Source organism: Alexandromys fortis, unplaced genomic scaffold (genome assembly GCF_014885135.2).
Source record: "Alexandromys fortis isolate MF-2015 unplaced genomic scaffold, M_Fortis_MF-2015_v1.1 scaffold_84, whole genome shotgun sequence".
NCBI classification, from domain to species: Eukaryota; Metazoa; Chordata; class Mammalia; order Rodentia; family Cricetidae; genus Alexandromys; species Alexandromys fortis.
In genome coordinates, this window is record NW_026068017.1 from 3,041,737 (window position 1) to 3,067,044 (window position 25,308).

The 25,308-nt window shown below is 40.0% G+C and overlaps 1 protein-coding gene across 3 annotated transcripts in view; it reads right to left on the bottom strand.

Moving 5' to 3' along the window:
• The window catches only part of Rabep1 (rabaptin, RAB GTPase binding effector protein 1), an 83,696-nt gene that overhangs the window by 46,445 nt on the left and 11,943 nt on the right, over positions 1 to 25,308 (bottom strand). For 2 of the 3 annotated variants that reach the window (XM_050162595.1, XM_050162594.1), the window contains exons 2-4: positions 11,325 to 11,453; positions 2,909 to 3,112; positions 854 to 1,014 (exon numbers count right to left, since the gene is read on the bottom strand). In XM_050162595.1, coding sequence (XP_050018552.1) covers positions 854 to 1,014; positions 2,909 to 3,112; positions 11,325 to 11,453 — 494 coding nt within the window. The remainder of the gene's footprint in view (positions 1 to 853; positions 1,015 to 2,908; positions 3,113 to 11,324; positions 11,454 to 25,308) is intronic. The other variant, XM_050162596.1, reaches the window with a different exon arrangement.

Genomic DNA, 25,308 nt, shown 5'->3' on the forward strand with positions numbered 1-25,308 from the left:
TACAAACACACACATATTTATATAAAGAATGGAACAAGGACTGGTAGCCAAAAATTATTATTAACCATTTTAAAAGAAAATTTAATTTTTAATTGTTTTATGTTCTTAGATATACATATGCATTATAAATTCATAAAATAAGATTTAAGGGCTATAATGTTCTCAATGAAGGTCAATGAGTTTGTTCAACATGGGCTCCTCCCATTGAGCCTCAAGACTGGAGTCAGTATCTGCATGGTATTGCTTAGGTATAATACATGTAGCATTTATCACACAGAAACCAAGGTACGCTAAAAAATAAAATAAAATAAAATAACAAGTCTTCCAAAATGTGTAGACACAGTATCAAACACCATCTCCGTCCAACAGGAATACACTGGGCATCTATGATACCACCCTATGATTCTCGTACACACAAATAAAGACCACAACCTCGTGGAGTTAACATTCAAGCAAGCAGAAAAAAGCAGTAAACACACACAGTAAAAGATGAACTCTGTTTTATGAGGAAACATGCTGCACAAAAGGAAAAAAAAAAAAAAAAAAACCACCTAAAGCAGGGTTGAGAAATCCGGAGAGTCTAGAAACATGCAGGAAGAGGCAAATGGGATGCCATCTTCAGTAAGAGAGGTAAAGAAGAGCTCACGAAGCAATGCCATCTCATCAAAGATCTGAAGATGGTCAGGCAGGCAGTCACAGTACTGAGGAGGGCAAGGGGAAGTGCTGTCTAGTCCATAAGTAACTCCTCAACACAAAGAAAGTACAGCGTTCAACTTCCAGTTCTGCAGCAATACTTTTAAACACTTTGCTTTGAGACTCAGGTAATTCTGTAAGTGAATGTATTCCTGCATACCTTTTTCATTTCATTTTCTAAATTTTCTTCCTCTTGACCTTCAGACAACCTTCTTCTCAAATCAGCTATTTCCCGCTCTGCAGTTTCTCGATACTGTGCCCACTGTGCTCGCTCCTGCTCCAGCCTCAGATGAAACTGATGCTCATAGTCACGAACTGTCTCTATAAAACATCACACATTCCATCCATGTCTAAGCATCATGGAGCAATATCCAGTACACTGAAATTGTTTAAGCTATGTAAAGAGCTTGAGATAAATTTTTGGAAATAAAAAATTCTAGTTCTTATTATGAATTGAAATAAGGGTTTTATTACTTCATCATCATTATCATCATCATTAATCTTCACAATAGACCTGCCATATGCCATTGGACAAGAAACCCTAGGAAGGTTCAAAGTAGAGCTTTCAACTTCCATCTAAGACCCACTCCCAAATCCATGTTCTCTGACACTCTACTGAGGATCCCAAAACAAATACAGCATTTCATTACAACCAAATGAATGTGCAAGGAATAAGTACTATTTCTGGGATATTTCACTAACGCCTAAGATTCTAAACTGAGACAAATTCTATAGTCTTTACAAGATAACTTCAGATGTTTAATACAGTCTTGAAACACCACCTGACAGGCACTACTAGTAGCCCATCAAATTTTACTCCTTTTTAAAAGATTTTATTTATTTTTATTTTATATATATATATATGTTTGAGTGTCGCCTGCCTGTACATACTGCACTATGTACATACCTGTTGCCTGCAGAGGTCAGAAAAGGATGTCAGAGCCCCTGGAACTGCAGTTATAGACAGTTTTGAGCCACTCTGTGGGTGCTAGGAAATGAACCCAGATCCTCTACAAGAGTAACAAGTGCTCTTAATCACTGAGCCATCTCTCCAGCCCTTTATACTAACAAGACTGAGCTTTGGGAATTTACAGTGCTCAATAAAAATCCTCCACTTTCTGGCTGAGTAAACAGCTTAGTGAGATCACTTGCCTCACATGCGAATAGCTCTAGATTTGATTAGATTCCACAGCATAAAACTAAATACACAGACTTACAAACATGTTTCAATTTCCTTTAGTTAAAGCTGACCACATACTTGGTCAACAAACTGTGAGGAAGAAATAGCATGAAGATTTCTAGAAGAAAATGACTTATCTAATGTAGACTGGAGGAGGTATAACCATTTCTCAGCCATGAAGCAAAGATGAAATTTTAAAGAACATGGTAACTTTATAGAAGCAGACAGACAGAAAAGTTAGGGATATAGGTGGAGTCCCAGAACTATTATGACCACCCCTAGCTTACCTAGAAATGACTTGATTCCTATGAGAAAAAGGAACCCCTGTACAGATAAACCAGTACAGCCAGCCTTATTACATAAAACTGGAATAACCCTTAGTGACAGCTACAGACTCAGAAGCGGAGGTACCCTTAATTGCATCCTCTCAAAGAACACTATGTAAAAACTGGGATACAAATGCAAAGCCTCCGCCCAAGGGACAGGTCAGCGGCCATTAGCTCACATTTGCAAATACTAATTATTCCAGGATCCCAAAGATTAGGGTAACACCTTGTTTCATTTTGTCATCATTCTCAACAATGAAGGAAGGAATCAGGCATTTGTGCAGAAAGGAAAAAGGCTACACACACTATTTCACTTCCTTAGACTCAGGCCGGCATTTCATAAGGTCCAGCTTAGCTTTAAGGACATTCTTGTCCATTAAACAAAGATTTCACATACAAAGATACATTATACTTAAAAATTGAGACAAATAAAAATCCAGATTTAAACCCTGCTTTAAATCTTACGAGTAACTACAACCTTCATTTAATACATTATCTCTCAACACCCACTGTACGCCCTCACTATGAGATCTGCTGAAGACACTGGTGATGGACCCATCACGACACCTCTGGCTTCCCTTTCATCTGACATCTTGAAGATGACAATAATAAGCCACAAATTAACACAAAATGTACTTTAAGGTCATTTGAAAATGGAGTCAAGCATCAGAATTTGTTGATCTTACAAAGTCTAAAACCTGATCTTTACCTTTCATTACAGCCTGAAGTGAAGCAACCTCTTCTCTCCACTGCCTTTTAACTTCATCTATAGCTTCTTGTTTAGTATTCTCAGAGACTGTGGCAATTGCCTTGATATTCTCCATCTCTGCCTGAGCCTCCCACAGCTGTGTCCGAAGGTGACCCAGATCATCCTGTGCAGCTTGCAATACTGCATTTTGCCTCTTCAGATCCTCTGGGGGAAAAGTAAAAGATTTTCCATTAATGTGTAGTTCACTTTATCAGACTCAGAAGAAATGAAGAAACTAGATTTTAAAATGCTAACACAGATTATGAAGGTATTTAAACAGAAAGTGTAGTGGGTTTCAAAAATATGTACGAAGAGAGGCAGGCGGATCTCTGTGAGTTCGAGACCAGCCTGGTCTACAGAGCTAGTGCCAGGACAGGCTCCAAAGCCACAGAAAAACCCTGTCTCGAAAAACCAAAAAAAAAAAAAAAAAAAAAAATGTACGAAGTGAGTTCCAGGACAGCCAGAGCAATTACACAGAAACCCTGTCTCGAAAAACCAAAATTCATTAATTAATTAAACTAATAACACACTGGAGAAGGTCACAGTTTTGCACTATATTTAGGCTTTTACCACCCACTAAATGGGCATAATCAAAAACTTTTTAAATTTCTTTTTATGTGTATGTGAGTTTTAACTATACATGTATCTGTGTATCACACCTGTGTCTGGTGCCCTGGGATGTCAAGAGAGTGCATCTGATTTCAAAGACTGTAGTTAGTTGTAAACTGGCATGTAGGTGCTAGGAACTGAACACAGGTCCTCTAGAAGAACACCAGGGCTCTTAAGCACTGAGCCATCTCTTTAGCCCCAATAATCAAATTCCTTAACTACTCTGGTGTAAGTGTCCACATCTGCAAACTGGACGTTAAAGATGGTCACTTCCAGAGCTGTTGAAATGATAAAATGATGTACTATAAATGCCTGTAAGTACAGTAACTTTCAAAGAGTAAGTCTTCAAGACATACTGAATGGAAGAAAGTCAGACTGCATAGTAATTAGAGTTGATAGAACTATGACTATTCTCACTGGTGGTGGTGGCACATGCCTTTGAACCCAGCACTCGGGAGGCAGAGGCAGGTGGATCTCTGTGAGTTCGAGGCCAGCCTGGTCTACAAGAGCTAGTTCCAGGATAGGCTCCAAAGCTACAGAGAAACCCTGTCTCGAAAAACCAAAAACAGAACAAAACAAAACTACCATGATTACTTTCTTAATCACTCTTTATAATCTCTTAAATAGTAAGTCGATACATGCACGCTACATGCCGTAAGCCTAGATAGAACATATATTTGGTCATGACTTCCAAAAAAGATGTGTGGAGTCAGGAATGCAGTTTATTGGATAGCACTTGCCTCGCCTATATAAGGTCCTGGGTTTGGGTCCCTAAACACTGCAAAGAAAAGAAGGATAAACTTAGTATCCCTCTAAAGAGACGTGTCTCTTTTCTCTTACTGCCAACTTTCACTATTCTCTCCATTAAAAAAATGGCTGCAAACTCTCAATCGTTCTGCCTCAGCCTCCTTAGAAACAGAATCTCAGGAGCACAGCACCATAGTTTGCTAACTGTTTCTAAGGCAGAGTTTACTAATTTAGGAAGAGCACTGTGATAGTTAACCTAGTAGGAAACCCTTTGTCCTGTTAAACTGAACTAAACTGAGAGGTTCAACAGAATAGGAAGGGTCAACCTGAGTGTGGATCCTGTTCTAAATAAAAAAAGTAAGTAAGCCAAGAGTCAACGTGAGCATGCCTTCTCTGACATAAGACTACTGTATCTCCTTCAACCATGTCAGGTATTTTGTCAAAACAAGAAAGCTAATACAGAACAGTTATATCAAAGTGGGTAGGCTGCTATGAGAACCCTGACCACATGGTTCACAGGTGTTTAAAACTGGCACATAGCAGGAAAAGGGAAGAACTTCTGAGTTACAGAGTAGGGAAGCCTCAGAATGCTGTAACCAGAGTCAACTGGTTCATTCTGATGGGGATGTGGGAAAACAGAATCCAACAGAAAGGCAGATTATGTACCCACTCATAAATGGATACTAGCTATAAACAAAGCACGTTGAGCCTATAGTTCATGATCCTAGAGAAGCTAAGTAATAAGGTGAACCCAAAAGAAACCATATAGAGACCCACCTGGGAATTGGAAACAGACAGATCACCTGACAAAATTGGGAGCACAGGGGTGGAGGGTTAAGGGAAGGACGAATGGGAAGAGGAGAAGAGAAGTGGAGGGTTGAAGAGAACTTGAGGGAATGGGATAGTCAAGATGGAAGAAGGACAGAGATGAGAGCAAGGAAAGAGATATCTTGATTGAGGGAGCCATTATAGGGTTAGCAGAAACCTGGCTCTAGAGAAATTCCCAGGAATCCACAAGGATGACCCTAAGACCCTAAGCAATAGAGGAGAGTGGGCCCAATCTTGACTTGCCCTGTAGTCAGACTGATGATTATCTTTTTTAAAAAAAAAGATTTATGTATTAATTATGTATACAGTTTTCCCCTGCATGTATGCTGCAGGCCAGAATAGGGCACCAGATCTCATTACAGATGGTTGTGAGCCACCATATGGTTGCTGGGAATTGAACTCAGGACCTCTAGAAGAACAGTCAGCGCTCTTAACCTCTGAGCCATCTCTCCAGCCCCTGATGATTATTATTATTTTTTTTTTTTTGGTTTTTCGAGACAGGGTTTCTCTGTGGCTTTGGAGCCTGTCCTAGCCAGGCTGGTCTCAAACTCACAGAGATCCGCCTGCCTCTGCCTCCCGAGTGCTGGGATTAAAGGCATGCGCCACCATCGCCTGGCCCTGATGATTACCTTATATATCACCATAGAACCTTTATTCAACAACAGATGGAAACAGAGGCAGAGACCCACATCGGAGCACTGGACTGAGCTCCCAAGGTCCAGTTGAAGAGTAGAAGGAATGAGAATATGAGCAAAGAGATCAAGACCATGATGGGTTCATCCACTGAAATGGTTTACCTGAGCTAATGGGAGCTCACCAACTCCAGCTGGACTGGGAAGGAACAAGCATAGGACCAAACTAGTCCCTCTGAATATGGTTGACAGTTGCATGGCCGGAACAGACTGAGGGGCCACCAGCAGTGGCACCAGGATTTATCTCTATTGCATGTACTGGCTTTTTGGGATTCTATTCTCTTTGGATGGATACCTTGCTCAGCCTAGTTATAGTAGGAAGGGCCTTGGACCTTACTCAAAGCAATGTGCCTTACTCTCTCTTAGGATTAGATGGGGGTGGGGTGGGAGGGTGTGTGGAGGGAATGGAAGGAGGGGAGGGAGTGGGAATTTGGAGTGGTATTTTTTTTAAAAAAAAAATAAAAAATAAAAAATGAACAACTCATAAGCCCAAAATATATTTATTAAGACTCTTTAAAGAAACTTTTGTCCAAGTGAATTGGAATGGGTTTTGGTGGGGTTTTTTTTTTTGTTTTTTTGTTTTTTTTGAGTCAAATTTATCAGTTTCTCAGCTGTGTATAACTTCTGATGTCCAAACATTTCCTGTTTAGTTCTCTTCTGACAAGCACAGGTCTACCAGTCACTTCTGTGACTGTGCAAGTTTGTCCTCACAACTCAAGAACTCAGCTAAAGGTTAAAATTCTAGGTTGACAATCATTTTTATGTATCCAGATGATGTTTGTTTTCATTGTCTTCTGTCAGTTGAGAGATTAATACGGTATTTCCTGGGTTCCATTACTATAATGAAGCTGCTGTTCAGACAAGCTCTTGCTATCCACCCCTCGGCGAGTCTCCAATTCAAGACTCTTCTGACTCCACCTCCCAAATGCTGGACTCACATGCACATGGCACCATGCATGGGTTATTCTTTACTTTTGTAATTTCTTTGCAAGTTCTCTAATAAGTTTTTGTTATCTATCTTTATTTCTTCATTGTTTTAACTGTAATTTTAAAAATAATCTTTGTTTCATACCCCTATCTAAGCAAACATATGTTACCTGGACCACATACAGATTTCTAACCCAAACCAAGTTTTTCACAACTGAAATTCTTTTTTTTTTTTCAAGACAGGGTTTCTCTGTGGCTTTGGAGCCTGTCCTGGAACTAGCTCTGTAGACCAGGCTGGCCTCGAACTCACAGAGATCCGCCTGTCTCTGCCTCCCAAGTGCTGGGATTAAAGGTGTGCGCCACCACTGCCCGGCACACAACTGAAATTCTAATAGCATCAGAGCACCTTGGCCACGCATAAAGTCCTTTTGGACACCAATGGAAAACTCAACCTCCATTTTTATCATTTCCTCCCATAGTCTTTCATCTGGAGCCTCAGAGAACGGGGGCTCACGAACACTCTGAACTGAGATTTCTAAAGCATAAACACTGCTGCAGTGCTAAGCACTGACTGAAGTTGGCTAAAGGAAGAAGGCACAGTAAGAATACCTTTTCAAAGTTTAGTAGAAGAAAGTCAACATAGCTTTCTGAAATTTTGTAATATTCCCAACTGAAGTCAGCTTGAAAAAAACTGCACCCTAAGACAAAAACTGGCAGCAAAAGAAGCTAAAAAACCGCCTTATCGTCTCTTTTATAAGTAGTTCTCATCACTGTTTGCGTCAACAACTCAGTGATACTTCAAATAAATGCAAGCTCAGTAAGTACAGTAGCAGCAAAACCGTCCCTTCCAGGGGAAAAGCAGTATTTGGAATTCTGAGTTACCTTGACCTATTTCGCTGAGAGACAAAGACTGCCGAGCACACCACCACCACACTGCACACTGTTTATGCCTGAGATGATCATAAGGACGGCCTCCACCTTCATAGTAGGTGTGATAATATAAGCTGGTACTTGAAAAAAAGTTTCTAATTTGATTTTTATTATGATATGGGTAAGTGTCCAAGATAAAAACTAAGTAATCAACACTGATGTCTTAGATATCACATATGTTGCCTTTAGGAAAGTTACCAAGAAAGGATTATAGAATTCCTTTTTGTGGTTTCAAAACAAGGTTTGTCTGTGTAGCCCTAGATATCCTGGAATTTGCTCTTGTAGACCAGGCTGGCCTCGAAGAGATCCGCTTGCCTCTGCCTCCCAAGTGCTGGAATCAAAGGTGTACCACCACCACTCTGTACCCCCAACCACCTCATACCCCCACTCTAGCTCCAGTTTAGAGCAAGTATTTTTAACCAAACCATATCAAAGCTGTTTAATTCAGATATAAAACTGATAACACATCAGACGTGAGAGGCTGTGGGGCAGTGAGATGGTTCAGTGGTTCAGTGGGTAAGAGCACCTGCTATTCATGCCCGATGACCTAAATTTGATCCTAAAACCTGAGAAATGGTAGAAGCAGCGACTTAACCTCACGAAGGTGTCCTCTGACCTTTGTATGCATGCACTAGCACATGCACCCACTCCCACACACATAATAAAAGAGAAAACCTAAGAGCTTTATTTGAAAAAAAAGGGGAATAGAAAACAAATTAAACAATCTTTCAAAACTAACTTCAAATAATTGAATAAAGAAAACTAGGACACAGGTTCAATCGCCAGCATCCACAGGAAAGCTCACAGTTGTCTGTTAACACCAGTTCCAGGGGATCCTATATCTTCTTCTGAGCTCCATGGTCACTAGACATACATAGTACACAGACATATATGCAGGCAAAGCACCCATACACGTAAAAATAAATAAATAGATAAGTAAGTAAATAAATAAACTTTAAGGTTTTTGTTTTAAAGGCCAGGAGGTGGTAGTGATGCACACCTTTAATCCCAGCACTCAGGAGGCAAAGGCAGATGGATCTCTGTGAGCTCAAGGCTAGCCTGGTCTATAAAACAATTTCTGGGACAGCTAGGGCTGTAACACAGAGAAATCCTGTCTCAACAAACCAAAAATCAGGGCTAGAAAGATGGCTCAGTAGTTAAGAACACAGACTGCTCTTCCAGAGGACCTGGTTTCAATTCCCAGCACCCACATGGCAGTTCACAACTGTCTGTAATTCCAAGATCTGGAATACATGCAAGCAAAATACCAATGCACATAAAATGAAAAATAAATTTAAAAAAACCCTGAAGAATCTGTAGAGGATGACCAATATATGGAGTAAGGAGATGGGATTACCCACGACCATACTCAATTTGAACTTAGCATCAGAAAAATACCAGAAGGATCATGTGTGTGTGTGTGTGTGTGTGTGTGTGTGTGTGTGTGTGTGTGCACGCATGCAGTAAATATATTTCCAGTCATCTTGACAACACATCATTGATCAGGGTCTACCTTAGAGACTAGGGTACCTCAAGAATAGAATGCTTGCCGAGCACTGGTGGCACACGCCTTTAATCCCAGCACTCTGGGAGGCAGAGGCAGGCGGATCTCTGTGAGTTCGAGACCAGCCTGGTCTACAAGAGCTAGTTCCAGGACAGGCTCCAAAACCACAGAGAAACCCTGTCTCGAAAAACCACAATAAATAAATAAAGAATAGAATGCTTGCCTAGAATGTAAATGGCTCCACATCTGATCTCCTGTACAGTAAGGAAAAAGAAGGGTACTTGTTGACAGAGGCTGCTGTCCTGCCCAGTCCAGAAGCTGTTCAGTCCCAAAGAAATACACAGAGGCCTACATTAATTATCAACTGGTTAGCCTATTAGCTCAGGCTTCTTATTAACTAATTTTTAAATTTACAGTAACCCATAATTCTTGTCTGTGTTAGCCACGTTGCTTGGTACTTTTTATCAGCAAGGCATTCTCATCTTGCTTCCTCTGTGTCTGGGTGATGACTACAGACTGAGCCTTTCCTCTTCCCAGAATTCTCCTGTTCTGGCTGCCCCACTTATACTTCTTGCCTGGCTACTGGTCAATCAGCATTTTATTAAACCAGTACAAGTGAAAAAACTTTACAGAGTACAAGACCATTGTCCCACAGCAGGTACTTAACAAATTTTCATGAGCATTTGTAAAAGAACCAGAGAGCAGGAACACATCAACTTGGTAGAGTGTTTACTTGGCATGCAGAAGATCCTGGGTTCAATAATCAGCACCACTTAAACACAGTAATTACTGCACATCTGTAACCCCAGTACTTGAGAATAGAGGCAGGAAGGTCAGGAAGTGTCTAAGGCCAGCCTGAGCTACATGAAACCCTAACCTGAAGCAAAGGATGGAAAAGGCAAGGGGAAAGGAAAGTGGGAAAGGGAAGAAGGGAATAAAAGGAAGGGGAGGAAGAGAGGAGCCGAAGAAAATGAAAAGAAGGGGAGGGAGGAGATGAGGAGTACTGGGTTAAAAGAATGTGCCACCACACCTAGTTGCAAGCATAGTTTTGTTATAGAACTCTGGCAAAATTATTTTTTAAAAGACTTTCAAGCTCAAGATGTTACTTAGGAATTTAAGATATAGCCTAGCATGCATGAAGCCTGGGTTCAAACTCAAGTACCAACCTAATGACCTGGCACTCAGGAGGTAAAAATAGGAAAATCAGAACTTCAGGGTCACCCTCAGTTATGTTTCTAGTTCAAGGCCAGTCTGGGACACACAGGAATCTATCTCAACCAAAAATTTTCAATTACAAAATACAAAAGATACTGCTTTTGACTAGTGACTCTCAAAATGTGCTACCTAAACCACTAATAACAACATCCCCAAGTAACTTGTTAAAAGTGCAAATTATGGGATCCTAGAGTCCTAGTAAATCACAAACTCTGAAGCTGAATCACCTTGGAAGCTTGTTAAAACACCAACCATCCGACCCCCAGACCCACATCCCAGTTTCTGACTCAGCAAATGTGAGATGTGACCCATATATGTGCACTCCTAAGAAGTTTCCCAGGTAAGCCTGATGCTACTGCAGCTGTTCTAGAATGACACCAAGGAAACCATCTTTCTACTGCTTCTAGGCTAACAGCTAAAATCTAAACACCTCGCCTGACCCTCCTAAAACAGATCCCACCAGAGATATTAAACACTCATCTTTAACAACTGATAACACAATGACTCTACATGTTTTTCTCACCTTCAATTCAATCAACCTAAAGAACCACATGAATTTTGCTCCCATTGTATGCCCAGTTCCTAAATACAATGTATTCCACAAAGCAAGTACTCAACAGTGAAATGTCAGTTTCTACAAAGCATAGCCAGGGACTACAGTGTTAAGAGCAGCCAAAACAACTAAATACCACCAATGTCAGAAAACAAACAAATCTTAATGATGCATTTTCCAATTGTTCCCCAACTATACTGAGAACCCTAGTTCCAAAAAGTATTATTTTTATTACACACACACACACACACACACACACACACACGGTTTATTCAATCACACACACACACACACAAAAACAGTGTACTATCAGAAACTTAACATTTAAGACAGTTTTGGCAGGGGAGTTGGGAAAGAGACTGGTGAACTTACCCTCTTTAGCCAAATATAGCTCCTTAAATTTTGCTCTCTTTTGATTAAATTCTTGCTCAAGCTGCTGCTGTGCACGTAAAAATTCTGCATTAATTTTTTCCAATTCTGCTACCCGTTGCTGAAGAGAAACTGGAAAAAGAAATACTAGTTAACAATAATAAATTTGTTTACATATAAGTTTCAAGAACAAACTAGTCACTCAGTTAAATACTGTTAGATACATATGGAACTAGTAGGGAAGCTGAAATCCATTATATTCCAGGAAACTAATTTTTTTAAGAAGCCAGACACTTCTATTAGACTGTGATACACATACTGTGAATGAGTCATATAAAATGAAACAGAATCACAGAGAACAAAGCCACTTTCAGTACAGGAGCTCCCAATGCTCTTTACAACGCTGACAGAATGTTAATCCATGGTTGGAATAGTTAAATATTGACTTAGTTAAACTACTTATCCCAAAGCTAACCCACTGTCAATGTTGCTACTTCCTGTTTCTTTGTGATGAGCAAAATTTAATGTGTTTCCTGGCTAGGAAAGCCACAACTGGAACTATTCTTCCAGTTCCAGAAGACCCATTACATTACATGGAAACTGTTACCATATGGAAAGGACAAAACCTGTGGTTCTGCGTCACAACCCCAATACTGGCAGATCATCTATTTTCAGATAAGTGTTGGCTACAGTCTGGCAAAGTGTAGACAAATTCCTTACAAAGGGGCTCAAGATTTGGGTCTCAACTGTCTATTCTGGTCAAGGTCAGGGCTGTTTTGGTCAAAACACAAAGCCTTGACTCAGCCTTAAAGCTATCAATATAATCCCTTCAGGAGATATTTATCAGCATTAGCCAACTCCTATCCAGTTACATTAGCCAGTCTACCGCACACCACCACAAACCCTGGTGATCTGCCTATCTCTGAGCCACTCCTTACCCTCAAGCCACTGATCAATTCAAAACCAATTTTATAATACAGATAGAAAACGCTAAAAAAAGTATACCAATGGTTAGAACTATAGCTCATTTCCTTCATATTCTTTTCAAAGTTCTCTGAAATAAGGATATAGTTCTCTAGCAAATTCTAAACTAAACCTTGTATTAGTTTAGTCCCACACCCCTAGGCTAGCGTCACTATTGATAGTATTAGTACAAATGGAAGAGAAAAAGACGCTTTGAGCTCCCTGTTACTAAAGGTTCACCACAGTTAGACAATGACACCCAACCATCTGAGAACTTTCTTTTCTTTCTTTCTTTTTTTTTTTTTTTTTTGAGAAAAAGGAGGTGGTAGAATATATCAAAAGGCAGCCATGTAGAATACATGAAGGGTAACTTTGGAAAGAAGTAATCATCTAAAATCATAAGGAAATTTAGTCCCTGAGTTCCTTATTTCTGCTAGTACTTATTGCTAATCCCAATGGTTAAATTAATAGCTCTCCCACATAACACTAAAATTACTGACACTCTGACTACTACAAAGATAAACAAGGCCTCTGGAAATGAAGGAAACATAGCATACCCGTACTTCAAAATACATTCTTAAAAATACTATGTAATGCAGCAATTTAAAATACATGAAAAGAGAAAGAAGACCCTTCACTCACACTTTTTCCTACATCCTATCCCACCCATAGCTTCACCAAACCACCAACATACACAAAGGTTCATGCTATTCACCGTTATAGTTATAAATAAAACTAATGAATCAACAAAATAAAAAAAAAACCTTAAAATTACAGCCAAAGCGTGGCATGGTGGTTTGTACCTATAAGTCCAGCACCTGAGAGTCTGAAGAAGGAGTTTGAAGCTAGCCTGGACTACAGAGTGAGACTCTTACATAAATTACTTTTAAAATATGTTTTTCAGCAAAACCTTGTACTTCCACTAGTCCCTACCTCACCCTGGCTCTGACCCATACAGTTCAAATCCAAGTCCACACCCACAAATCTGACTGGCTCTCTCCACTCTTTAAGAAAGATTGCAACTCCAGGATCCTTGAGGGTGTACCAATAACTCCCTTATTTTCATCCTGTTCTTGTATAACTTTCAAAAGAATCTATCTCAAGTACTCCAAGCATATTGTATTTTTACAAAACAGAAAAGCCAAAATAACTGCTTTTCACAAGCATGCTTTTACCGTCACACCTAGGAAAGTCAACTTACCCCAAATAGACAAAAGTTTACAAATAAGTGTATCATAATGTATTAGCAGACAACAATGAAATCAAATGTTCACCAAATGGAAGTGCTATATTATTTTTCCAACATGGTGACTAAATAGTTCACTGTGATTAGAATACTGTTCAAAAAGTAATTAACATGGAACATAGGGGAAAATGACAAATGTTAGCTGTCATTTTAAAACTAAAAGTATTTAATGGGTAAAGAAATACAGAGATGGCCAGGCAGGGGTAGTACATGCCTTTGATCTCAGCACTCAGGAGGCAGGCAAATCTCTGAGTTCAAGGCCAGCCTGGTCTACACAGTAAGTTCCAGGACATCCAGGAATACACAGAGAAAGAAATCCTGTCTCAAACCCCATACAACCCCAAAAAGAAAAAAAAAAATACAGAGATCAAGTTACTCTGTAGCCACAAAAGACTAAAAGTTACTCCTGACCTGACGATGCTTACTGACATCCAGGTCAACACTCTCCCTGCTATACACAAACTAGAGTCATCACCACCTTCCAACAATACTGGATCTTTCGGGAGTTAGCCACATAGAGTTTCAGTTCATCAGCTTTCACAAACACAGCCCAAACATTATTACCTTCATTTGAGTACTAACGGGGAAATCGTCTGATGCCAAGGCCACCTCATTCGTTTGCTTACTCGCTTGCTAATTTATTTATTTATTTATTTATCAATCAATCAAGCACAGGAAGAGGGGAAGGACAGGGTCTCATTACAGCCAGCCCAGGACAATCTAGATTTGTTATGTTACCAAGGCTGACCTGGAATTCACTAATCCAGCTGCCACATACTTGGATTAAAGGTTTGCCATGCCACCATGACAAGCCTCTGTGGCTCCATTCATTCATTCATTCATTCATTCATTTTAGTTTTTCAAGAGAGCAGCTACTTTTAATGCTTGCCATCCAAAGAGAAAAATGACTGCCGTTTACTCAAAATGTCTGAATTAAGAAATAATAATACAGAAAGAAAGGGAGGAAAATAAAATCATAAATAAGGAAAAGATCCAATAATTTTCACATATTTGATCTTTCCTAGTTTTCCTGTTGTTTACTGAGACAGTCTCAACTCTTAGCCCTCTTTCTTTTTCTCCCAAGCGTTGGAATTGCAAGAGTGGACCATCATCACCTTGTCTAACTTAATTTTCCCTAATTTTGATATGAAGGAATGAGCAATAACTTAAAACTCCAAGTTGTGCCCTACTATATACATCTAAAAAAGAAAATATTAAGTTCAATGAAAAATGAGAAAGAGGGAAAAAGCAATCTGGATCAAATTTTACTGTAACTGGAAGCATTTGTCTGAAGATTTTCCTCAATGCAGGAAGGAACGGGGAGGGAGAATCTGAACACTCCCTGAAACCACAAGTCTTGACTTGTACTGTCGTCGGATCTTTAAATGAAAGTACTACAGGGTGTGCGCTCACAATTCAGCTATTCACAAGTCTAGGACAAGCGGACCACTTCAGAGAAGGAGTTCAAGTCCAAGTGAGCGACAAGGCAAGACCTTGTAAGAAAGAAGAGAGGAAAGGAAAGAAGGGAAGGAGGGTGAGGGGGGAGAAAAAGCATAAACTGAAATTATTAGGTATGGTAGGTATATCCATTTAATGGGATACCAAAGTCATAAAATGTATATAGTAAATAAAATGAATAAAATACAAAATTATATATGGTACAATATGAACCATATAAAACAGACTGGAAGAAATATGCCAGGTCATGGCAGTGGACAAAGTAGCCAGGCCACACATTTGCCACGCATAACTAGGAAAAGAAGCTCCTGCCAAAATCAGCCTAGATCGTGGCATGCAGCCATCAGGAGTTGGCAGAGCAGAAATTCTCTAGGCAACTTGGAAGGGTAATGCATATGGCCAAGGACATCCTGAGGGAAACAAGGCTGCATTCTGATGAGCTGAACTAGGTACCAGAGTTGAAATGTAAGATACCCAGCAGACCACAGAGCTCAAGGAAGAATGTACAAACAGCAATAAAAAGAACGTCAAATACATCACAAAAAAACACAGAAGTAAAGTCAACACTTGGGGTTAAAGAGATGGCTCAGGGATTAAGATTATTACATGCTCTGAGAGAGTCAGTTCCCAGCATCCCCATGGAGATTCAAAACCCTCTGTAATGTAACTCCAGACCCAGGGGATCTTATGTTCTCTTCTGATCTCCTTGGGTCAGGTACATACAGGGTGCACATACACACTTGCAAGCAAAAAATTCAAACACATAAAATAAGTAAATCTAAAAAAAAAAAAAAAAAGCCAGTTGGTGGTGGTGGTGCACACCTTTAATCACTTGGGAGGCAGAGGCAGTGAGTTCAAGTGAGTTCTCTGTGAGTTCAAGGTCAGCTTGGTCAACAAAGCAAGTTCCAGGACAGCTACATAGATAAACCCTGTCTGGAAAAAAAAAAAATTAAAACAAATAAGCAACATAAAAATAAATAAAAAATAAACCTCCTATGTTGGGTTAAAGGTATAGCTCCGTTAGCAGAGTGCATGCCTAACATGCATACATCCTTGGATGTTACCAGAACCCAAGATACTGAGCATGGTGGCAGAAGCCTGTAATCCCAGTGCTTGGGAAGTGAACGCAGAAGTACAAATTCAAGGCTAGCCTTGTCTATGCAGCAAGTTTAAGACCAGCATGAATTATAAGAGACTATGTCAAAAAAGAAAAACAATTAAGAAAAAAACGTGTGTTAGCTAGTCACGGTTAAGTCTACCACTAAGGCTAAGGAAAGCTCAAAAGTCCATGCCACCCTGAGCTATATTTTGGGACCCTGTCTCAAACAAACAAAATCTTGAAAGGGGGGAAGATGGTTCATAGGTAAAAGTACTTGGTACACAAGCATGAGGACCTGAGCTCAAATCTCTGGCACCTGCATAAAAGAACCAAAAATTTTAACATTTGAAGACAAATAAAACAACACCTACATTGTTTACCATAACTGAACCTAGGTCCTCTGCACAGGGGCTCTGGTACACATTTTTACAAAATGGTCATGAATTCCTGACCATGGGAGACTTGGTAAAGAGGCCTTCTTCCAGATCAGGTGGCAGTGAGCATAGCTCCTCCTCAACTCTCACGTAGCAGTTGTCAATGCCAGGCAGCTCCTGACGCCAGTGCCTGTGGGAACAGAGGTGCAGTACACCAGCAGAGCTGCACCAAGCTGTTACCTTCGCACAGGGCAGTATGAGACACACAGGTCATAATCCTCCAAAGCCTCCTTAGGAAAGGACAAAGGGGAGACTAGCGAAGACGGCCCCTCGGAGATGGTAGCTTTCCTTGGCCATGGTTATCTATGATGGGGACAGATGCCTGCACCTGGTCTGCTGGCCAGCTCAGCCTGCTTCTTCTACACTAGCATGATCTCAAAACCTCACTCAATGGGCAGAAATACATGTGCAAGGGCTTGTACCTCTCTCAGATGAGACAGCTCAACTTGCTAACAAGACTCTAGGCTCTCACACTATATCTAGAAGTTTACCCATGTAAACAGTAACACAGGGTGGTGTGCCAAAAGCTGGGGAGGCAAAGACGGGAGGATCCTTGAACTCAGTACTGGCTAGTCTAGCTGGTGAGCTCCGAGCCAAAGAGAGATCCTGTATCAAAGAAGACAGACAGCATTACAGAGGATGATACTCACATGCACACATGCAAATATTTAAAAATAAAAAAAATAAAAACCCAGGAAAGGGCTGAGAGCTCAGGGGATAAAAGTGCTTGCCACACAAGCCTGACAACCTAAGTCTGATCTCTGGAACCCACAAAAACCAGATGTGGTTGTTTGTATCCATAATCTCAGCACTCCTAATTTGAGATAAGGAAACAGAAAACCGGGCTGGAAACACACTAACCGACCAGGTAGAGTATGCAGAGCAGCAGAAGCATGAGAGGCCCTGCTTCAGGAGGGTGCAGTAAGAGCACCAGCTCCCAAAAGCTGTCTTCTGACTCCTACATGTGCACCAAGGTGCACATCATCATCATCATATTTACAGTCCAAGGGGGGGCGAGACTTATAAATGAAATCCTAGCCATCAGCAACCATGGCATGTGAAAGGCGGCTCATCTACATATTAATGTCTTCCACTTTTTTGCTAGTTTGGCTTAGCTTTGAGATGGCTTTCAGGCCCTAGTTGTCCTGAAACTCAGAGATCTACCTGCCTCTGTCTCCTGAGTGCTGGGATTAAATGCATTAGTTTAAGGCTAATTATTTTTATGTCTCATTATTTGTGTTTGAGGATTTAAGTTTAAATCAGCTAAAAAAACAATGTACTCACATAACATCAATTCTCCATCACTCTAGATACACAATTCATAAATAAGAATTGTTAATAAAAAACTATCTCATATCAATTCCTTTAATATAAAATAATTGGTTGGTTTAGGATAATCTGAAGTTACGATCATTTAGAAGAACAAAAGCCTGCTGCAACATAAGCTACTCTTCAGAACCATGTCTAATTAAATTGTAAGACAAATCAATTTCCCTGTATGCATCTAACACAGAAAATGCAAAATGACATTTTTATTTTCTCTACATTTGTGCTATAGCAAGACTACACTGTAGTATCAATTCTACATTAGGAATTACTTATCAGAAGTTCATAAATAAATAATAATAACACAAAGGTTATATTTTATTTACAAGGAAATTGAATGCATTATTTATGAACTTTTCAGAACTATCAAGGTCATAGGTAGAAAGAGATTAGAATTTTGATAAATAGCTATCATTCTGCCTACATGTAGGTGAAGATTTATCTAAGGATGGGAACATGAAAACTAAAGAAGTTTCAAGGAGAAAACACAGATGTTAACACTTGCTGGGTAGGGAAAATCTCAGCACTACAAAAGATGATGATTATAACAGGCATTAACAATTAAGAATCACCTATTTGTTGGGCATTGTGGTGCACACCTTTAAGTCCAGCACTCAGGGGGCAGAAGCAAGTGGCTCTCTATAAGTTTAAGGCTAGCCTTGCTTACTACATAGCTTGCTCCAGGCCAGTCAGAGATACATAATGAGACCCCCCTTCTCAAACGAAACAAACAAAGAATCCCATATTTATTAGGCATAGCAAAATAGTTAAAGAAACAAGCTCTGGGATTGAATATGAATCTAAGGCTCAGTTCTACCTCTTACAATCTGGCTCTCATCTCTGAAAGCGAGAACTAATGTTAGTACAATCTACCTTCCCAGGCTACATTTCAAGGCAATGGCTATGTGGCAATCAATAACAACAGTCTTAAATATTAGGCAATTTCTCCACTAGGAATCTGTCCTAGGGAAGAGATCATGGATACGTGTGTAAAGATATCATTCCAGAAGTACTAATACCCTCCTTCGTCTACAATCTCACTTCCCAAAGTTTCCAGTACCAGTGGTCAAAGAATCATATGGAAAACACCAGAAACAACTCATGAGTTTTAAACTGTAAACTCTTTGAGTAGCATAAAAAAAAAAAAAAAAATCACACCTTCCCACTCCGGCCTACCCAGGATGTGCATCATCTTTGTCCCCCATATCAACATGCTGTGTGCTGCCCATATGTTACTTGGGTAGCTATTATCACATGCTTCTGCTCATATAGCCCCTAATTTACCTCATAAAGGTGTCAAAGCAAAAAGTAGTATGTTGGCAAATTTATGGGAGCGAAAGGGAAGTAGTAAAATGCTGCCTTTAGGCAAAAGATTACAACAAGATATTTTGAGAGAGCTAGAGACCACATTTACCCAACTATTACATTTAACCAATTATTATACTATATAATTGTTGTTTTATAATCGGTTACTATGAACCTCATACTGTGTCTAATCTGTATTTTAACATAGGTATATATGCATAACGGAAAAGAAACAGAGACTATATTGAACTCATTATTACTCATTTTTTTTGTTTTTGGATTTTTCCAGACAGGGTTTCTCTGTAGCTTTGGAGCCTGTCATGGAACTAGCTATTGTAGTCCAGGCTGGCCTAGAACTCACAGAGATCCGCCTGCCTCTGCCTCCCGAGTGTTGAGATTAAAGGTGTGCGCCACCACCGCCTGGCTCGGGTTCTCATTTTGACCAAACATCCCAGAGTCCTTGGATATAGGGGTGTCTGGGGGCTGGGGTCTCACTTTTGACCAAACACATATAAAAGAGATAAAATTTTTTAAAAGAATACTGAAACTTAACCACTACTTTTTATAAAAGAAGTTTATACACTCAAAAGAGAAAATGGGTGGGCAGGGTATCTAATGGTTTTGAGAAATGAGTCTTTAGAGGTGTCAAACGCATTACCAGCATCAGTTCAAATGAAGTCTTACATTTCCCTCTATGAAAACCACTTCAAAAGCTAACTTACAGCAAAAGCCATGCTGAGGATAAAGTTTGTTGGGAGGCCCTGCTGGTCAGAGGTTGCAGTCTACCTTGACCTGGCAGCTCTCTCCAAGCTCAGTCTCCTGCTGTCAACCTGACCTTATCAGGAGAATGTCTCTAGGTCCCAATGCCTGACTTATCTTGTGTGACCCTTGACCCTCGCAGAACCGTCCCCCCTGCTGCCCATATGACAATCAGACTTCCACTACTAGCTTTAGAATAGGAACATGCTGTTTAATTCAAATTAGGTGACGCCCTAGCCACTGTCCCAGGCTTTATACCTCCCCACCTTCTGGAATAAAGTTTAACAGTCTCACTGGAGTTGTCCCCCAGAGGGCTGTTCCCACAGTGCTCTCAGGCCTTACAACGCCTGTCCTGTTTCTGCCCCTGGCGGCAAACAGACTGTGAGGGAAGCTCAGTGGTAGAACACAGACATTCTAGAGTGTGCAAGGCCCTAGAGTCAATATCCAGTATCACCTACTACCCCATCCCTGAAAAAAGAGCAAAGAATAAACCTGAAAGGTCTATAAAAAACAAAAATAAAGGGCTCTACCTTCTGAATGTAGAGAACTCAGATATAATTTACAAAGAAAGAAAGCAAATGGACAATGTCGATTTTTAAAGGCCAGTGAGGTTTACTAAACTAAAACAGACACGATGGGCAATGAAATGAAAACTCACAGGAACCTGAGTCTCAAGTATTGGGGGAGGAGTGTTTTTCAAGACAGGGTTTCTCTGTGCAGCCATGGCTGTCCTGGAACTCGCTCTGTAGACCAGGCTGCTCTCAGACTCAGAGATCCACCTGCCTCTGCCTCCAGAGTGTTGGGATTAAAAGAGTGCGCCATCAAGCCCAGCTTCTACTCAACTTTCATTTATTCAACTCAAAGCAGGAAGGATGCCACTTTAAAAAAGATTAAAGAAGCCGGGCAGTGGTGGTGCACACCTTTAGTTCCAGCAATAGGGAGGCAGAGCAGGCAGATTTCTGTAAGTTCAAGGCCAGCCTGGTCTACAAAGCACATGACAGGACAGCCAGAACTGTTACACAGAGAAACTCTTGTCTTGAAAAACCACACACACACACACACACACACACACACACACACACACACACACGAGATTGAAGGATTACTTAATACAATTAATACACTTATATTAATATAGTAATTGTAAAGATGCAAGGGTTGAAGACATGACTCAGCAGTCAAAAGAGCACAATGCTCTTGCAGAGGACAGGAGCTCAGTTCTTAGCACCCATGTCTGGTGACTCACAACCTCCTTTAACTTAACTGCAGCTCTCTGGAATCAGTGCTCTCTTCTGGCCTCCACAGGCACCTACACTTTCATGTGTATAGACACAGATAAACATCAAATAAAAAATAAAATCTTGAACAAACACACACAGAAAACTTATTTATTGTCCTAAGTTAATAACCCAATGAAAACATGTTTTCCTTCTTATACACATTACTAGGAGTAAAAGCTAGGGTCCCAGTGCATAATGTTTCAAAGTCTTGTCTTTGATAAGAAGGACACAGCGGGTAAAAACATATGTATCCACACTGAACTTTATCTGAATAAATAAATACTCAATAATAGTCAAGAAAACTTCAAAGAATGATTAAGAATTTTTGGCTCTTTTAATACTAAAACATTACGAAGTAGAGAAAAACAATAAATGTAACTGTGCAGTATGACTACAGTATCATCAACTGAATACCGAATTAATCCTGTATGATGAAAAAACAATAGCTAGCCATTTTTCTGACTCCTTACATCAAAATAAAATCTCATAATCAAATATTTAAAAGTAAACAGTAGAAAATAGCAGACAGAACATAAACTTTGATGCCCCAAAGAAAAACACTGATAATCGAATCACAGAAAATTGAAAATGCTCCCACATACCAATATATCTAAGTCAAAAAAACAAGCTGGCAGAAAAGTTTGCTGTTCTTGTTGCACATAACAAAGGTCAATTTTTCCACACAGAGAAAGACTCAGGTTCAATGTCATACATGGCTATGAACACTTCACACCCTAAGTGCCAGACCTTCCTGGAAAAAAAAAAAAAAACTTGGTATTAGCCAGGTGGTCCACGCGTTTAATCATAGCTCTCAGAAGGCAGAGACAGGCAGAAGTCTGTGAGTTTTAGGCCAGCCTGGTCTACAGAGCAAGTTCCAGGATAGGCAGGGCTACATAAAGAAACCCTGCCTCAAAAAATAAATGAAATAAAATAAAAACTTGTTACTTGCATTAAAATGTTTAAATGTGCACAACAGAAATGCCACTCAAGGACATGCACAGGAACACGTGAAGATGAGCAGTGCACAGGACACTCACTACAGAACTGGGACGGCACAAATACCATGAAGGGAAAGTTTTCTAAATTACAGTGTATCAACATCAACAAAAATGAATGATTTTTAAAATGTTCACAAATGGGTGTAGAAAGAAGTACCTGTTGCCCCAACACATGGTAGGGTAAGGCAGAAGGACCATTTGACTTCTGTACTTAGAAACTTAGGTCAAGTTTTAACAAACAAAAGATAGAAATAATGACATAATAATCTAGTGGTTTATAGCTTTTTAATCTGTGTGTGTGTTTTGCTTTCACGTATGTATGTGTACCATATGTATGCCCGGTGCCCAAGGAGCCAGAAGTGGGCATGAAAGCCTCTGAAACTGGAGCTACAGTTGTGAGCCATTGTGTGTAGGCAGACATTTCTGTCCAGCCGCCTCCCAAATAATCACATGGAGATTTCTTATTAATTATAAAAGCTCAGTCATTGCTTACGCTTGTTACTAACTAGCTCTCATAACTTAACTCATTAACCGTCACCCTAACTAAAGTGAAATGTTATCTCACTATGGTTTTATCTTTGTATTCCTTGACTAGTGACATAACCAATTTTTTCATCAGCCACACGTATGTGTTCTTTTAAGAAAAGTCTGTTCAAATATTTTGTCCTTTTTTAATTAAGTTGTTTTCCTACTACTAAGCTCCTTATATTTGGAGAGTATTAATCTTCAACCAAATGCATCACTTCTGGATATTGCCTCCCATCTGTAAACTTCCTTCTTCACTCTACTGATTTCCTCTGCTGCATAGCTTTTTAGTTAGGTGTAATCTCTTTCACCTGCTTTTGCTTTCATTGCCTGTGCTTTTGAGGTTATATCCCAAACAAATCATTGCCCAGACAAATGTGGGTATTTTCTCCTAAGCTTTCTTGTAGCAGTTTCATAACTTTGTCTTACATTTAGGTCTTTGATCTACTTTCCGTTTATTTTTCTTTATGGTGTGACATAAGTATCTAATTTTTCCTCGGCATAAGGATATACAGTTGCCTCTAACTTCCATTGAAGCAACAACCATCTTTTGTTCATTGTTATATTGGTTTTTATGTTTTTTTGAGGTTTTTTTTTTGTTTTTGTCTTTGTTTTTTTTTTTTGGTTTGGTTTGTGTGTGTGTGTGTGTGTGTGTGTCTGTCTGTCTGTCTGTGTGTGTGATTTTTCTAGACAGTAGCTAGGAGCCAGTCCTCGAACTCGCTCTGTTGACCAGGCTGGCCTCAAACTCACAGAGATCTGCCTGCCTCTGCCTCCTGAGTGCTAGGATTAAAGGCGTGCGCCACCACTGCCTGGCTATTGTTATGTTCTTACCACCTTAGTGGCTATAATAGTATGGATTTAAGAATATGGATTAATTTGTGTCTGGTTTGTTGTGTGTTCTGGTGCTGGGGATTGTACCCAACTCCTTGCATATGCTAGGCAAGAACCTACATTCACCCCAAGCCTATGGGTGTTTTTGCACTAATCCCAAGCTGATCTAATTACAATAGTTTTATAATGTTAAATATAATACTGGAGTGGCAGCAGATGATACTGGATGACATATAATTACCCTTAGGGAATGAGGTTTATTAGGTGAAAGGGCCTCCAGTTCATGATCTGGCCTCAAGGTAGTAGGAAGCCCATTAGAGAGGAAAGGGTTCAAATTATGCAAGAAGTCATGACAGGGCCTTAAAAGAAAGGAAATATCCCTTTAATTCCTGGAGAAAAGGTTCATTAAGAAAAGAGCAGGAAAGTCGGCTCAGCAGTTAACAACACTGGCTGCTCTTCCAGAGGACCAAGGTTCAATTCCCAACACCTACATGGTAGCTCACAACTGCCTGTAACACCAGTTCCAGGGTATCTGACACCCTCATGCAGGAAAAACACCAATGCACATTTAAAAAAAAAAAAAAAAGCTTGTTAAAGAGCACATGCTGCTCTGCTCTTCCAGAGGTCCCAAATTCAGGTCCCAGCACCTATGTCTAGCACCTCACAACCACCTATTAACTCCAGCTTCAAAGAATCCAGCACTACATGTATGAGTACAAACATGGAAACAAATCTTAGAGAGAGAGAGAGAGAGAGAGAGAGAGAGAGAGAGAGAGAGAGAGAGAGAGAGAGAGCGCCAGGTGGCAGTGGTGCATGCCCTTAAACCTAGAACTTTCAAGGACAGTTTGGTCTACAGAGTGAGTTCCAGAACAGCCAGGACTACATGGGGAAACCCTGCCTCAACGCCCTCCCTTCAAATAGAATAAGAGATGGATAGTCACCACTAGGAGTATGGGGTAGAAGTCAACTTCTCTAGCTAGACCCACTGATAAGTCTCCAGAGAAACCCCTAAACAAAGAGAACCCTGCCTTGTTTAATATACATACAACATTTTAGAGGCTGGTGGAGTGCTACATGACATGATTTAGTTCAGCACGGGTCGCGTGACAAAGAGCATGAAAGAATCAGATGTAAATGAAGAGCTGTCAAGTCACAGTATATTGTTTCTTAACTCTTTCCCAGGGAGCTACAGGTGGGTGTGGCCATCTCTTTAGGCTGTGGGAAACAGCCTTAAGAACAACCACTGTAAAGTGGCACTATGTAGTAAATTTTGAAATCAGGTAAGATGATGCTGATTTTCTTTTTACTCAAGACCGATTGACTACTCAGAGACTTCACAGGTTCCCTGAAAATTTTAAGACTTTTTTTCCTATTTCTCTAATGAACACCATTGGTCTTTTGATGGCTACAAAGAATTACTAGAAGCTTCCAGCAGTGTAGACAAAGTTGTTTGGTTTCTTTTTTTTTTTTTTTTCAAGACAAGGTTTCTCTAAGTAGCATTGGCTATCTTGTAGACCAGGGCTGGCCTCAAACTCAGAGATTCACCTGCCTCTGCCTCCCGAGAGCTGGGATTAAAGGTATGAACCACCACTGCCAGAATTTTTGTTTTTGTTTTTTAAAGTGGACATTTTCAACAGTGTTAATCCTTCCAACTCATGAACACTGGATACTCTCATTTATTTGTACCCTCTTCCATCAAAGTTTTGTAATTTTTAGTTTTGAGATAGCTCCCCTCCTTTGCTCTTATTATCTTTTTTTGTTTT